This window comes from Montipora capricornis, chromosome 3, assembly GCF_036669925.1.
Source record: "Montipora capricornis isolate CH-2021 chromosome 3, ASM3666992v2, whole genome shotgun sequence".
Taxonomy (NCBI): domain Eukaryota; kingdom Metazoa; phylum Cnidaria; class Anthozoa; order Scleractinia; family Acroporidae; genus Montipora; species Montipora capricornis.
In genome coordinates, this window is record NC_090885.1 from 66701225 (window position 1) to 66716192 (window position 14968).

At 37.5% G+C, this 14968-nt stretch overlaps 1 protein-coding gene across 1 annotated transcript in view; it reads right to left on the reverse strand.

The window, feature by feature from the left end:
* The window catches only part of LOC138043799 (protein RRP5 homolog), a 53714-nt gene that overhangs the window by 31851 nt on the left and 6895 nt on the right, over positions 1-14968 (reverse strand). Inside the window, exons 5-16 of the mRNA XM_068890253.1 lie at positions 12760-12924; positions 12558-12660; positions 11782-11885; positions 8161-8232; positions 7194-7319; positions 5943-6143; positions 5157-5224; positions 3977-4033; positions 3788-3848; positions 2241-2387; positions 1237-1442; positions 130-238 (exon numbers count right to left, since the gene is read on the reverse strand). Of these exons, the coding sequence (XP_068746354.1) occupies positions 130-238; positions 1237-1442; positions 2241-2387; positions 3788-3848; positions 3977-4033; positions 5157-5224; positions 5943-6143; positions 7194-7319; positions 8161-8232; positions 11782-11885; positions 12558-12660; positions 12760-12924 (1419 nt within the window). The remainder of the gene's footprint in view (positions 1-129; positions 239-1236; positions 1443-2240; positions 2388-3787; positions 3849-3976; positions 4034-5156; positions 5225-5942; positions 6144-7193; positions 7320-8160; positions 8233-11781; positions 11886-12557; positions 12661-12759; positions 12925-14968) is intronic.

Below are 14968 nucleotides of genomic sequence, written 5' to 3' on the forward strand. Positions count from 1 at the left end.
AACACGGACAATGTTGTTTATTGAGTTACACACATGGCATTACTCCTGGTCTGAACCAACTTACAAAAACTATGAAACAAGGAGCAAACTATAAACATGGAGACGAAGATTCAAAAAGCTCTTCTTTACCTTAAAGGAAAGGCTGATTCTTTTGTTATCAGGATCGCTGCGTAACACATGACATAATACCACTTGACCAATATAGAATGCAGTTTGGGGTTCAGTGTCAGCTGGAATCCTGTTTGAAATTAACAGCCGTTGAGTACTTAGAGAAAATTGAGTGCCACCAATTTTTTTCAGCTCTGACCAGTCTCAGTTATTCAAGTTAATTCACTGGCTGAGTAAGTATTATATCGTGGTGTTCCAAGCTCGATTAATTAACCAATCCCGGTTTGAGTTGAAAAGGATAGTTATCCTCGAGGGGTGAAAAAAGGCACAGTAGTAAGCTGAGCGAACTTGCTTTCCACCAAGATGTACTGTCTTCAATTATCATCAAATCTGAGCGTAAGTTAACTAGAATTGAGGTGAACCCTAGATGAGATAAGGCAAAAGACGTAGGAAAAAGCAGATATTAGATAAGGGTCTTTGAATTGCAATTTTTTTATGCTACTGCTACATTCAAAATTCTCCAAACTAGATGACGATAACTTTATTTAAAGAGGGTAGCACGTAACACTGATCAGGGGCTCCCAACGAGAATATAGTTCAAAACCACTCAAACATATCATTGTTAAATGTATTTTAGTATTTAAACGGTAGATATAGGCATATTTTTATCCCCTAAAGATTTTTCATCTGTTCGGATTTCCTAGCTGAAAGTCTAGCGATCCGAAAATTATAGGGATCAAAACTTACCTTTTCGAAAATTTTAGCCAGAAAAAAGGCTCCCGAAAATTCTAGGTGAACTTTTAAGGGTAAAAATCCGTGGACAATGGGCAATTATACCATTTTTCAGATGTTCGAAAATCCTAGGAAAGGCAGGCAAGCAAGAAATAGATCTCAAATCGTCTTCCGAACAGATATTTTCCGAAAATTGACGTTGGGTGCCCCTGACTGATGATCCTGTGGCCCTCAAATCAAATCAAAATTAATCAAACATTGGTTTTTGAGGAGAGGGGAAAACCTCTTGGAGCAGAATAGAAAACCAGCAAACCAAAATGTGAGAATCAAACCTGGGCCACTTTGGTAGGAGGTGCGATCCCTACAGCATCAAACAATGTCAAAAATCACTCTTACCCCAGTTCAGAGCGAGGAACAAGTCCCTTTACATTATTGTAGAAATTCACAATGCAGCCAAAGTCCTTGATAGAATAAATAGAGCCATGCGAACTAACACCAGGACTTGCAACACTGTAGTCAGTTATGGGTGGAAGAGTAGAATCCACCATCGTCTTTTTGTGGGTCAAGAGTAGCCGATGCCGGTTTGGGTCAACTGAAAGGACCTTAAAAAAATGTTTTAAAATTAAGCAATTGAGGACGTTTTCAGTGTTTACATTGCTTCATCTAAACATGAAGGGGGAGTTGGGAGAGAGAAATCGAGGCAGTTATGAAGCAGACGCAGTCGAGGGTTTGCAAAACTGTCAAGAATTCTCCCAACTGTCCCGATGAGGTTAAGTAAACACGTAAAAAAATTCTTTTGTTGCTTTTATAAAATAATCTAGTTATTTCTCAAAAATAATTCGACAAATGAAGGAAAAATGCTGTTTTTTTTACTTCTTGATTGAAACAAATTTTCTCGATACACACTCATATTTCCTACCAGCCAATCAAAACGGTCGTCTGACAACACATAACCAATCAAAATCTGTGTCATGTCACAGTCGTGTTTACATACTCTCATCTAAACACAGCTATTGACCAATGAGAGTGCGCATGCTATCCCAATTATTTTAAAATATACAGTAGTACGTAAGTAAACTTTGAAATATTGATCTGTCATTATTTTCTTGTAAATTCTTACTTCATCAGATTAACACAAAAATAGTCAGAGAAACAAATCTCCTCTTTTTGCTACATGTATCTGTCATTGCTGCAAATTATTTGAATAAATTCATCAAAACACAAAAAAGGTCATTTCATATGGTGATGGTCACTGAGAGAATGTGGTTCCGGTAAGTACAGTTGTAGTACAATACTCATGACAGAGTTGGTGTTCAGTTCTTAAAAGTACTAACTAGTAATATTATTGAGAGCAAACAAATGAGTTTATTCTAATAGTTAATTCAACACACAACACTGACCCTGCACTTAACAACTTTCCCTTCCTTCAGTTTCTTCTCAGGGTGTTTGAGACTTATGTCTGCTAAATGCAGGGTAGGACACAAGCCTTTGATGTACTCTGACACTGATACCAGCATTCCAAACTTCTCCAAAGATATTATTTTACCCTTTAAAGAGAATAAAAACAATTTTATAAGTAATAATTTTTGTACTAACAGCTTAGAAAAGATAAAATTCTTTATGGTTCATGGAATTCATCTTCGCACATTTCTATTACATACATGTACTTTGGGCTGGCGAAAGAAACAGTACTTTTGCTTTAATGATACAATGCAGTGTTCGTAATTAGCAGTTGTCCAGTTGTCCAGTTGTCCCAGATGACCAGAGTTTACCAGGCGACCCGTTTTTGGTAAAATGAAAACCTGGTTGCCCAAAGAAAAAACAAAGGACAACCCAGCCAAAAACAGAGAATGAATTACAGAAGCAGCACCCGACTCACTTGTCAGTTTTGTCCTGCCAATGTCCGATAGTAGTCTGAAGTTAACAATAATTCATTTGCTCCAGCTGAGGATTTTCCCATGTTTTGAATATCTGTGGCTTTTACCAAGACTTTCCGGATACGAAACAAAATGCAGGTGATAGAGATTGAAAATAAAGCTAAAACTTAAACCCAGGCGCACCCTAAGAACTATAGGGGCTCCAACGCCATGTGATTGCATCTTAACATGGCGTGCATTTCATAGTTAAAGGTTTCCTAATGGGCAACCAAGCATTTATCAGGACAACCAAATTTCACAGATTTAGTTTCCTGGCTTTTGAAACAGGGACAACCTTGAATTTTTGTTAATTTTCCAGCAGTGCAATGTACAGTACATGTACATGTATGAAGGAGTCTATTATTTCGATTATGACCTAAAGATACTTGGAAAAAAGCCAAGTTCTCTGAAACAGGAGATGAATAATTACATGGTGAGCACCTGAGCTACAAGAATTAGACAGTTAACTTCAAATGCTCTACCACTGAGTAATAAGGGACTTGAAGGAGTTACATGTAGACCATAGGCCGCTTTCAAAAACGCCATAATACTATTTGCTTGCCCTCCAAGATTTTGCACATTAAGCATTGCTAATCCATTTTCTCTTGAGACTTACAGGTACAATGGTCCCAAGGAAAAATAAAAACAATTCTTATGGTATTTTTGAAAGTGGCACATTGAATTAAATTCTCAGTTATCCCAGAATCACTATGGAAAAAATACATATACATCTTTCCTAATCTGTACCCTAAACCCATTAATGATAACCTGTAATTATTTAAGAGCATCCCAAGCGGGGCAAAATTGTTTAGAATTTAATGACAGACACCCTTAAGAGGGCACCTAAATCACCTTAATCTCAGATTTGAAGCTGGACTCATCTTTCCTTTACAAAGCTTACAGGTGTACATGGAGACTTGAACAAGGGGGCAGCAAGGCACAGGGGTTACCTTGCTGGATTTCTACACCCTAACTAGTGAATAAGGAAACATTAATCTACTATTTTTTTAAACATGAAGTCTGGGTTTTACCTTAACTAAAGTACCAGGCTTGATGTCATGATATCGCAAGAATGGCTCCTCAATGACTGACCTTAAAAAGAAAGAATAGTTGTTACTATAACTTTTAATTATTTAAAAACTGTCAATTGATTGCAGGTACAGTATATTCACTTTCCCTTAATGCATACCAGAGTGAGGTATTTTGAATAAAAATCTTACCTTTCCATAGTTAGGATAACCAAACCATCTAAGGAATTGAATCCAAGGATTCTGCACCTTGAAAAACAAAACAATTTTCTGGTAACAACACTCACAGTCGACAGACCAGTCTGCTCATCAACTACTAAATTCATTTTTAATTGGAAGTAAACAAACAAAGCACTCTTTCTTATAATCTTAGAGTAACAAAGGGCTCACTTGAACAAGATCAGAACAAAAGCAGGAAGTGGCCAAGGCAGCCACTACAAGGTCAATGTATAATCCCAGAGTACAGCACCAGAGCCTGAGGTACAATGTACATGTACATGTAATGCAGCTGGGAGTCAATTTTGATGTGCAAGAAAAACCAGAGTTCTGTGTCAAAAACTCCGCAGTCAGGCTGAGATAGAAACTTCTTTATTGGCCTATCCTACCACCAAGAACATTCACCACTGAGCAAATTCACTCACACAAACAAACAGACCGATGGCATTATGGTGAAAGTTGTGATATCAAAACCGTTTAGCCACATAAAATTGCAGTCAGAACAACTCAAGCAGTAATCATTTCAATCTGCTTGTCAGATGAATAATGCTAAATTCAAATCAAGCCTCAGTTCAAAACTCGAATTTTGATTTCAATGTTGCTGGCTTCCGGCACTAGGCCGGCGTGGGAATTTCACAGATCTGCCACTCATATTGAACATGTATAATTTTATACATTTGTATTACTTAAGATTTTTATAAACATTTGGGAATGATACATGTCTCTCAATTGAGTCTGTATCACGGATGGAATGCCACATTTCAAAAAAAAGTCTTTGTTTTCATTTAGCTGACCAATCAATAATGTCCACACATTCCTAGTCGATTTTGTGTTGGTAAGTATTATCATGATGCTGGACCAACAATGAGTTTTTACTCACCAACACGAAAATTGACTTGGAATGCATTGACATTGATCCGTCAGCTAAATGGAAACAAAGACAGTCACTTTTTCTTGAAGCGTGGCATTTAGTCCATGATGCAGACTCAATTAACAGAAATGTATGGTTCCCAAATGTTTATAAGAATCTTAAGAATTTTTAGAATATTGGCATATATTAACAATGCCTGGCAACATCCCGAACACTTTTAAAATTAATATTCTTCACTTCAAATTTCTGATCTCTTGAACGATAATACGTGTAATATAGATGTACCTGTGGGCGCTTCCAACTTTGTATTCCTTTCCCAGCTTCTCCACATGTCCATCAGATACTCTTGATATCTAAGAAATAAACAACCCCAAGTAAGAGTTGTACAGTGTATTTTTTAGCAATAATTATTGAATAAGCATTATAATGATGACTTGTGTGAAGACGTTCTTCATAGAATAATAAATGCAGATTGAGGAGAATGTTATTCAACAAATTAGCTTGAATCAAGTAACACCCGTCCCTGTAGCTGACTAAAACAAAATATCAGCTAATTTTCACAAAGGATTCACTACGGTGTACTTTTAAAATGCAGTTTGTTGTAGGAGTCATATTTGAAAAACACTTGAATTACATGTACAAGAAAAGGGCTTCCACAAAGTATACATTTTCATACATTTATATAGCATGTAAGGTGCCCATTGGACTGATGTGAATGCTCAAACTCTTAATTGCAATGACTCTTTGGTTATTCAAAGGACATTTTAATGCCATAATTAACAGCATCTTTACAGTGTGTTTAGTGGTATGCATGACGAGAAGTGCTTTTGAAATACTGCACATGTTCAGAAACATCTGTTTCCACTTACAATATAGTTAAAATGTAATGAATCTCTGGGAAGCAAATAAAAAATGAATACAATAGTCTAATAGAGGAATTATTCACTAATAAACATTAATAATAAAACTATCACATTGACTCTATCTTTTGCATCCTGTAAGCTGATCAAAACCCTTAGTTGGATTGGAATTTTGTCCAAATCCCCTGACACATAAACCAATCAAACTCACATGGGTAAATCCTACAACACTGTCAGATAATTTCATCAAGAGACCCAATCCCTGATCCACTCTTATTACTGTCACATCATCTACGACATCCCCAACTGAAAAATCACCAAAATCAGTGGCTTGGTTTTGTATAATGTTCCCCTGAAGACCAAGTCCAGCCATCTTGGTGTTAGCATTAATGTACAAAAGGCGGCACTTGAACTGCAAAAATAAATATTTAAAAAGAGATTAGTAAAAAGTCACAAAACCACGAAACATTGTCATTATCATTATCATCCACCTGTAGCTAAAGAAGTAGAACTGCAAAAAAAAGGATACACTTAAAGAACTTGAATGTACATGTAGCATGTTGTAAAATACAAACTACTTGTAGAGTTGTTAATATTATGTACTATGTGATGTATTGCATGTATGTGTCTGACCTCCCATATATAACATTGTATGGTGAAATGAACAATTGATGCCATGGAAGTGGATGCTTTTAAGAAGCTAGGTGGGCACACCAAGAAAAAAGTAGCAAACTAATCCTACAGAAATTCAATATTCTGAAACGTTGAACAAGGGGCAGCAAATGAGGTAGTGAGAAGACTACCTCATCTTTTTTTTTTCATTTTTGCCCTCCCCAAGCCCCCTTGATCCTCTTTTTCACTTTATCACTTGACAGTGAGACATACTGTTATCAGTTCACAATAATACATGTAAATTGCCATTACTTTAGGCTGCCACAAAAATTACACTGACACTTGATCACAACTACATGTACGTAATCACAAACAGTACGTCATGTAGCTGCTGAAGTTGTAAACTTCGATAGGTTGGTACACACTAGGAGAAACGTTGTTGGGATAATCATGTTGCAGGGACAATTTTCTAAACACCACTCACCCATTATTTTTTGCGAAAATTATTAATAATGTGCTTGTTGAACCCAAAACTTTTATTTTGGCATGTTGCGGAACAGATTATACACTGTAGTATATTATTTGATTTACAAACTGACCCAAATATTCCATAAATTACATACTAGTTTTAACTGCTCTGCAACTGTTCCTGCTACAAACTTAAAATTAACCAATAAAAACATGTCACATAAGCTAGTCGCCAGGAATTCACAGTGTTTATTGGGATCACGACATTATTGTATCAATCTGCTTTGCCAGCACAATCTTGCTTACTGTTTCTGCAAACTAATGCATTATAAGTACACACTGGGGGGCTTGAACCTGCATGACTTGTTTAACTTTTAACAACCTTTGCTTTCACTGGATAAGATTTTGCCAAGTTTTGTCCATCTCCACCACATTTCGGCAAGTGACAAATGTCTGCAGATCCTTCAAATCCTCCAAGAAAATTCAACAGCAGACCATTTTTGTTCACCTAAAGACATTTAAATTTCAGATGACCCAAAACTTGCACAACAGCCATTGAAGGGAGTTTCATTGGGCTTTTGCCTAGTAGGAGGTCACCAGGGTTTTGCAGCAAACCATTAATTTTGGTCCTTTTTAGGCAAAATAAAGAACTGTAAGTAGAGAAGACGAAAAACAACCAGGAAAAATGATGTTAACAGCCAGTCAATTTGCCCCCCTGCCTGGCCCTTAATGAACTTCCTAGACATGAACTGAACAGACACCATTATTTTAATTCCAAATAAACTTTAAGATAAATCACTGGTTTCACTGGTCATAACCAGTTTTTAACCCATTGACCCCTAGCATAGAGACTTAACAGCTTTTATTGTGTCTAATGCCAGACAATAATTCTCCAACAGGCTTGCATTTATGCATGGCTAGAGTGGGAACAAAAATCTCCAAGGATTCAGAAGGCATATCAAGTTGGACCTTCACTCTCTTACTTTTGTGTAATATAATGCCCTGGACAATTTTACAGCCAACCACGGGGAACCCCTTCCAGGCCAAAGGAAACACCTACAATGTATGCCTACTCAAAAATGTCCCATCTAACACTTTGTCTCCTAAAAGGACCATGTTTGAGTTGCATAAATGTAAATGTACTTCGTCTGAAGTCAGAATAATCTTACTATTATTTTACCATCTACTGATGTCTTCTAAAAAAGGTTCTGTGTCCCTCTTAATTTTTACAATTTTTGTAGTTTTTGTTAAAATGGTTCAAGGAAGGATTTTTTGGTGAAATATTGTAATTTTTGGAGCTGCATGCATTTCTGGACATAAGTGGCAAAAGGAGCTTGAATTCATCTAACCTGAGTGACAGATGCTTTCACCAGCATGCCTGGGAGAAGGGCAGAAAACTTCAAACTTTTGTCTTCTTTCATCTGCATGTGGAAGGAAAAAAAAAATAAAGGGGTCTGTTATCTGAACTAAACCATCAGAAAGTCCTGGAAGAAAGTAAGAGCCTTTAAACCTACAGCTGTATTCAGTAGTTTTCATCATTATTTACAGAGCAGGGATGGCCCGGGTTCAGTTCTGGACTCGTGGCCATACGTGTGGGTAAAGTTTGTTGTTGGTTCTTTACTTAGCCTGCGAGCAGGCTCTCTCTCCTCGGTGGGAGAGAAGGAGAGCCTGCACGCATCCCTTTGAATTTTGAATGCCGCCTCCTGATGTCACGCTGAGAGAGCTGTCAAAAATTAGCCAATCAGCGCGCACCCGAAGTAAACATTGAAAAAACAGCAAGCCACGCTTTGTGTATTTCAATTTGCTCGAGGCAGAAACTCAAAAAAAAACTGTAAAGGAAGGAAGACTTCGCCAGAAAAGCCTATAACAACTATTGCTGATGCTGTAAAGCGTAGCTGAATATTCATTACGGTAATTCGTCGAAGTCCCTTCCGCGGAAAAAATGTTTCGTTCGTTAGGGAAAAATTAAGCACACAAACTTCAAACGACGGGAATCGTAATAGAGAAATTCGTTTTCCCTGACCGCATCTCCTCTGTGTGAGAATCGTCGACCACAACTGCTGCCAAATTTCGGTAAAGCGAAGCGGGGTTATCTTTTTTAATTTATTTTAATGAATCAAGACATTACATACATTACAATATTCTAATACCTACACCAATTTATTTCAAAGGTTTATTGAGTATTTGCGGAGTTACGAGGAGATCGAGCAATCATTTGTGGAGTCGCCTTTTCGGCTTAACCAAATACTTGCTAAAATCGTGTAGAGTTCCTCTATCGTTCTCTATCGTTAAATCAGCAACAGAGGCAGCCGAAAGGCCCATTTTTGTCCAAATGTGATCAGCGATAATGCTTTGTCGAGGACAGGAAACTACCACGGTGACATGAAGTCGCCCTCGTTGTATTTTGGCCGCTACGAAAAACAGTTGGGAAATAAGCCTTTTTCCGAATCCTGTGGATAACAGAGATAGAACTTCCTTCCTTCCAGTAGAGAAGCCATTGCATCGCGTCGCCCGACCTTTAATTATGTAAAGTTATGGTAAATTGCAACATTCTACAATTTTCTCAGACGCATTTCTGACCACCTCATCTCTGCGAAGCGAAGAGGCTTTCTTATTGTCGGAGCTTGTCACTGGTGACGTCACGAGGTTATTTCATTTCAGCCAATCAGTATTTTGCGTCCAAAATTTGGACGCGACATTCAGAATACAAAGCCTTGCGGGCAGGCTCTCATTCTACCCCCAACCCCAGTCCCTCGGAGGGCCTGCTCGCAGGCTATTCTTTACTCTGCTCTGAGAGGTTTTTTTTCGGTGCTTTCCGGTTTTCCCCTCTCCTCAAAAACCAGCATTTCCAAATTCCAATTCAATCGAATTGAGGACCATAATTATTGAAAACTACTGGGTCACCAGCACAATATCTTAGCCTCATTAAATAAGTTGTTATTACTATTATTATACACCGGTATGTTTTTTTAACTATCAAATCCCACCAAATCAGCTGCATCACATAAACCCACATACAGCTGCTGTATTATACATGTACAGGTATTGTACACTGTAGGTCAGTGGCCCCCAAACTAGAGCCATGTTCACAGTCAACATTGATTATGATCAACTGAAGTATATATCAGGTGATCATACTCCATTCAATTTTATTCAATTATGGTTCTGTTCACATCTGCAAAAATTCAAATACAATACGCAGGGTAACCTCGCAGTGTGAGACAAAATGGCGCCGTATCGCATGGCTGCCACGATCATCATCACCATCATGTGCTTGAGGCGAGAAGAGAACCAAGGATAGGTTCCAAGAATAGAAGGAGACAAATCCAAACCTTCCCTCCATTTCGTCTGCTAATACCACCACGTGCTCGCCATTCTGTTCAATTACGCATTGTAATTACTTCAAACAACCACTTTGAGGTTGTTTGAAGTGATTATAATCCAGTTATAATCAGGGACTGCAATTACTGTTACAGTAGTTGATGTGAACCCATTTCATATTAATTCGATTATAATTCGATCATTAATTGAGGCCTAATGTGAACACGGCTTAGGATGATGGGATGAAAAGCCTAGTTTCCTCTGTAAATTTGCAGGAGTGTTATTTTTTGCACAAGAAATATATGTTATTCACCGGCCGGGAGTTCCGTATTGGGAAATGCTGTGCCCGAGGTCTCGAGTACTTATTTTTTTCCAATACGGACCGACCAAGGCCGGTGAATAACATTTTTATTTATTCCTAAATTCTATTTTTAGAAGGTAGGAGAAACTATTAAGAAAAACTGCCCGCTCCCGGAACCAATCAGATTGCAGGATTTTCAGGATACCGCCCGCTCACGATCAAAGAAATAAAGAATAATTGTTATTTCCTTGATATGATTCCCAGCAATTTGTCTTACAGTGGCCAACCAAAGGTTAGCCAATCAGCATGACTGAATTTTACATTACAGAGCTCTGCATGTAAATTTAATCCACTTTCAAGTTCACGAATTGTAGTCACAAAACTAATCATGGCATTATGGAAAGGAAAGGAAAGGAAAGGAAAGGAACTTTATTTATTAAGCGTATAGTCATTCTAGCGCTGGAGCACTACACGTAATTGGGGACACTGTAAACTGAAAACAATTAAATCAAATCAAGACAAATGTTGATTTTTGAGGAGAGGGGAAACCGGAGTACCCGAAGAAAAACCTTTCGGTGCAGAGTAAAGAATCAACAAACTCAACCCATGCACATATGATGCCGAGTCTGAGAATCGAACCTGGGTCACCTTGGCAGGAGGCGAGTGCTCTCACCACTGAGCGCAGGTATATTACACTACAATTTTGCCTCATTTCTTCAAACTGAAACAAAATAATGTATTCATTCCTTCACTTGATTAGCAAAAGTACATGTAGAAGCAAAGTAGCAACTGATAGCCCTTTTATTTTGTAACAGCGAAGATGAAAAATTGCAAATTTCGGACTCGCAAATGAGACTGTACTGGTTGTCATTTTGAGCCTGGTTATAACCATGAGGATTTTCTTGATCTGGCCCCTAGTTGTTCAAAAGGTGGATAACGCTATCCACTGGATAAATCACTATCCACCAGATAGCACAATTGGTTTTGCTATGACTTATCAACTGGATAATGATTTATCCAGTGGATAGCACTATCCATTGTTCGAACAACTGGGGTCACAATTTTATGAACCAGGATTCAAGTCAAAGTAGTATTACAAGTACAATTATAATTATGTCACAATATCACAATAGTAATAACATTCATCATGTTATCTGTCATTTCAGTTTGAAATACTGATTGGATGACTGTTATAAAAAATAATAATTCCAGCCGTAAATTGTAAGCATTTAGGTAAATGCAGTGGGGAGAACAGTAAATATTCCAAAAATACAGTTTACAGTATACCACTGTACATGTACAGTATATCAACAATTAAGACAATAGACAATTTCCCTGCAAAACTAACCATTGCCACTTGAATCTCTTTGCTGTCGATGCTAACTGTTATGATCCTGTTTTTCTCAGCCACAGACTTGATTACAACACACAGTGGATGGCCTTCTTTTAACTCTTTATAAAATGGTAAGCCAACAATTCATTAATAAAGAAATCAATATGCAAATTTACAGCAAATGACAACCTAATAATTATTATTAAAACCACTGTTTGCCAATAAAATAAATAATTAAACCTTGTTTGATTAAGGCTTGCTACTTTTATTGCTGGACCTTAGCATTGGTGCCTGGGAAGATACAGTATCATGCATAATTATGTTCCACAGAAAATGTCAATGTTAGACAATATTGACAAGACTGTGCGGTCAAAGGCAACTCAAGGGCTCCCTTTTCTGTGGATTCTACGAGTACATGAAAGTACAGGTCTTTATCAAGATACAAGTAAAAGGAAGCTCTCAAGTTGAGATTTTTCCTGGTAATAAAGACTACTCATGTAATACTATAATTAATTATCACTGTAACTCTACATACGTGCAAGCTACAATGATGCCTCCTTGGGATTTTGCCTACACTGCAGGGGCAAGTACATATATGTAGTTACATGTACAGTACACTACGACATGACATTGTAGTTTACAGAAGCAGTACCTTTCTTCAGAAAGTGTACATGTAGCAATTATTTGATGCTTGTCCATCATGTAATTAATTTGCACCTTAGTTTTTAGTAATTCTAATTATACATGCATTAAGTGTCATGTATGAATAAGTTTACATGTACAGTATATACCTTGAATGAGATCTTTCTTTGCCAAAAAGGCTTTGATGTCTTCGATGTCAAATGAAATGAGATACCCATGGTCTTCCACACTTGAAACATATCCTTGAAGAACCTGTGAATGAAAAAAATTAAATATAATCATGTAGCTTCAGGTTTCATGAATTTTCAACCACAGTAATTCTGTTTGTCAACAACCTTTAGGGCAGCATACCATTCCTTGTTTCAAAGACAACTTGGTGAGGCCATTGTTGACTTCTTTGGGATTCAAGGATAATTCAATTCTTTGGTGACCTGAAGTTGAAACTTCATGCTTCAAAACAGAACACTGCACAAGGGAACCAACTTTGAAGTACATGCTAAGTTCAAGAAAATATGCCTGCAAAAACAACCAAATCCATTTTTTTATTACATGAGCAAGAAATAGCCTGATTTCTCTGGCCCAGTTATGTAAAATTCTCCAGGATTTTGACTATTAGGCAAACTGCATCACCCAAATCCCTTGTACGCTTGATCCCACATGTAGAACCCCGAGGACTTGTTCAAATTTCACATGGTTTATTTTAACCCATTGACGAGTAAAATCATGTCACCTGGCATTAGATAGAACTAGTAAAATCTAAAGCCTCACTCCCAGGAGTCAGTCGATTAACCCATTGTCTCTTAGGAGTGAGACTTAATAGATTTTACTCTGTCTAACACCAGACAATTTTACACGTCAATGTGGGGTTGTTCAGGAGTCAATGGGTTTAACTTAATGACCTTTACATCCACTCAAAATACCCTTTAACACATTGAATCCTACGTAGGAGTGATACTTCACAGATTTTACTCTGTCTAATGCCAGATGATTGTATCCATCAATTGGGGAGTGAGGGAAGGTGGGAATGTTCAGGAGTCAATGGTTTAATTTAACAACCTCTATATCCACAAAAAATACCATTTTAAGGACAGTGCCTACTATTGTTATTGCGCACACGTTCTGCTCATCTCGAGATACTCGGATTTCCTATCGGTGATGCTTACTAATACAGGAATATTTTTTCGCGGTTTAAAACTATCCGGAAAAAGTAGATCTTAGTAAGTACTCTTGGTATACAAAAAGAAAATTGGTGGTAACCATGCATTTTTGAGAGATAATTAAGTTTCAATTTGAGAAAGAACGCCATACATTGCTTTGTATTTTAAAATATTATTCATGAATTATCTTTGAAAAATGCGTGGTTACCCCCAATTATCTTTTTGGATTTTAATAACACTTGTTAAGATCTACATTTCCTGCATAATCACACACCGGGGCAAAAATATTGTTAATTAGTAGGCACCGTCCTTAACACATTGAATCCTACGTAGGAGTGATACTTCACTGATTTTACTCTGTCTAATGCCAGATGCAGAAATCATGATTGTATCCATCAATTGGGAAGGGAGAGTGTGGGTTGGGAATGTTCAGGAGTCAATCGGTTTAATTTAACAACCTCTACATCCACTCAAAATACCCTTTAACACAAATTGAATCCTACGTAGGAGTGATACTTCACTGATTTTACTCTGTCTAATGCCAGATGCATATGATTGTATCCATCAATTGGGGAGGAATGTTCAGGAGTCAATGGGTTTAATTTAACAACCTCGACATCCACTAAAAATACCATTTTAACACATTGAATCCTACGTAGGAGTGATACTTCACTGATTTTACTCTGTCTAATGAAAGATGGTTTTACTCGTCAATAGGGGGGGGGGGGGGGAGGGGGGGAGAGCATGGTTCTGGAATCAATGGGTTAACTTTGTTTCAATGTGGTGAACATTAAAATGTGACCCTTAACGCAAAAAGGGGGGCTTATGGATTTCACCATTTCAAATTTTCAAGGCGTGAATATGCCATGATCACTCTACAATAAAAGGCTTTCACTCTTGGCATGAAACTAATCATGCCATGAATGTTCAGTGAAAACTTTGACACAGTGACATTAAGGGTAAAAATTCAGAGTGATCAGAAGTCAGTTACGCCAAGAAATCTAGCCTCATTTGTTTTCTGTCGCCATCTTTGGCACTCAAAACAAAAAAGAATGCCTGGCCGCAGGGTACAAGAAATCTGTGAAAGCCGATCAATGCCAAGAAGAAGGCGAACTTTTAGTCCTGAATATTCATGCATAGTTAAATAACATGTATGTCACATTGTAAGGAAATTTCTGTTGTCCACTTCATTGTTATAAAGCTCAGAAAAAGAGAGACCATACTGCATGGCTCATTATGTCACAATTTCCCCATAATCTCATCTTTTCAAATAGAGCGTGTGAGTTTTCATTTCAATCACTTTCAAATCTTTTGTGCAAGTGAATTACCATTTACGAAGTTACAGAGAACAATTTCGGGCGATGCCAACATTGCCAGATTCCGTGGTGCTAAACATGGCGAGA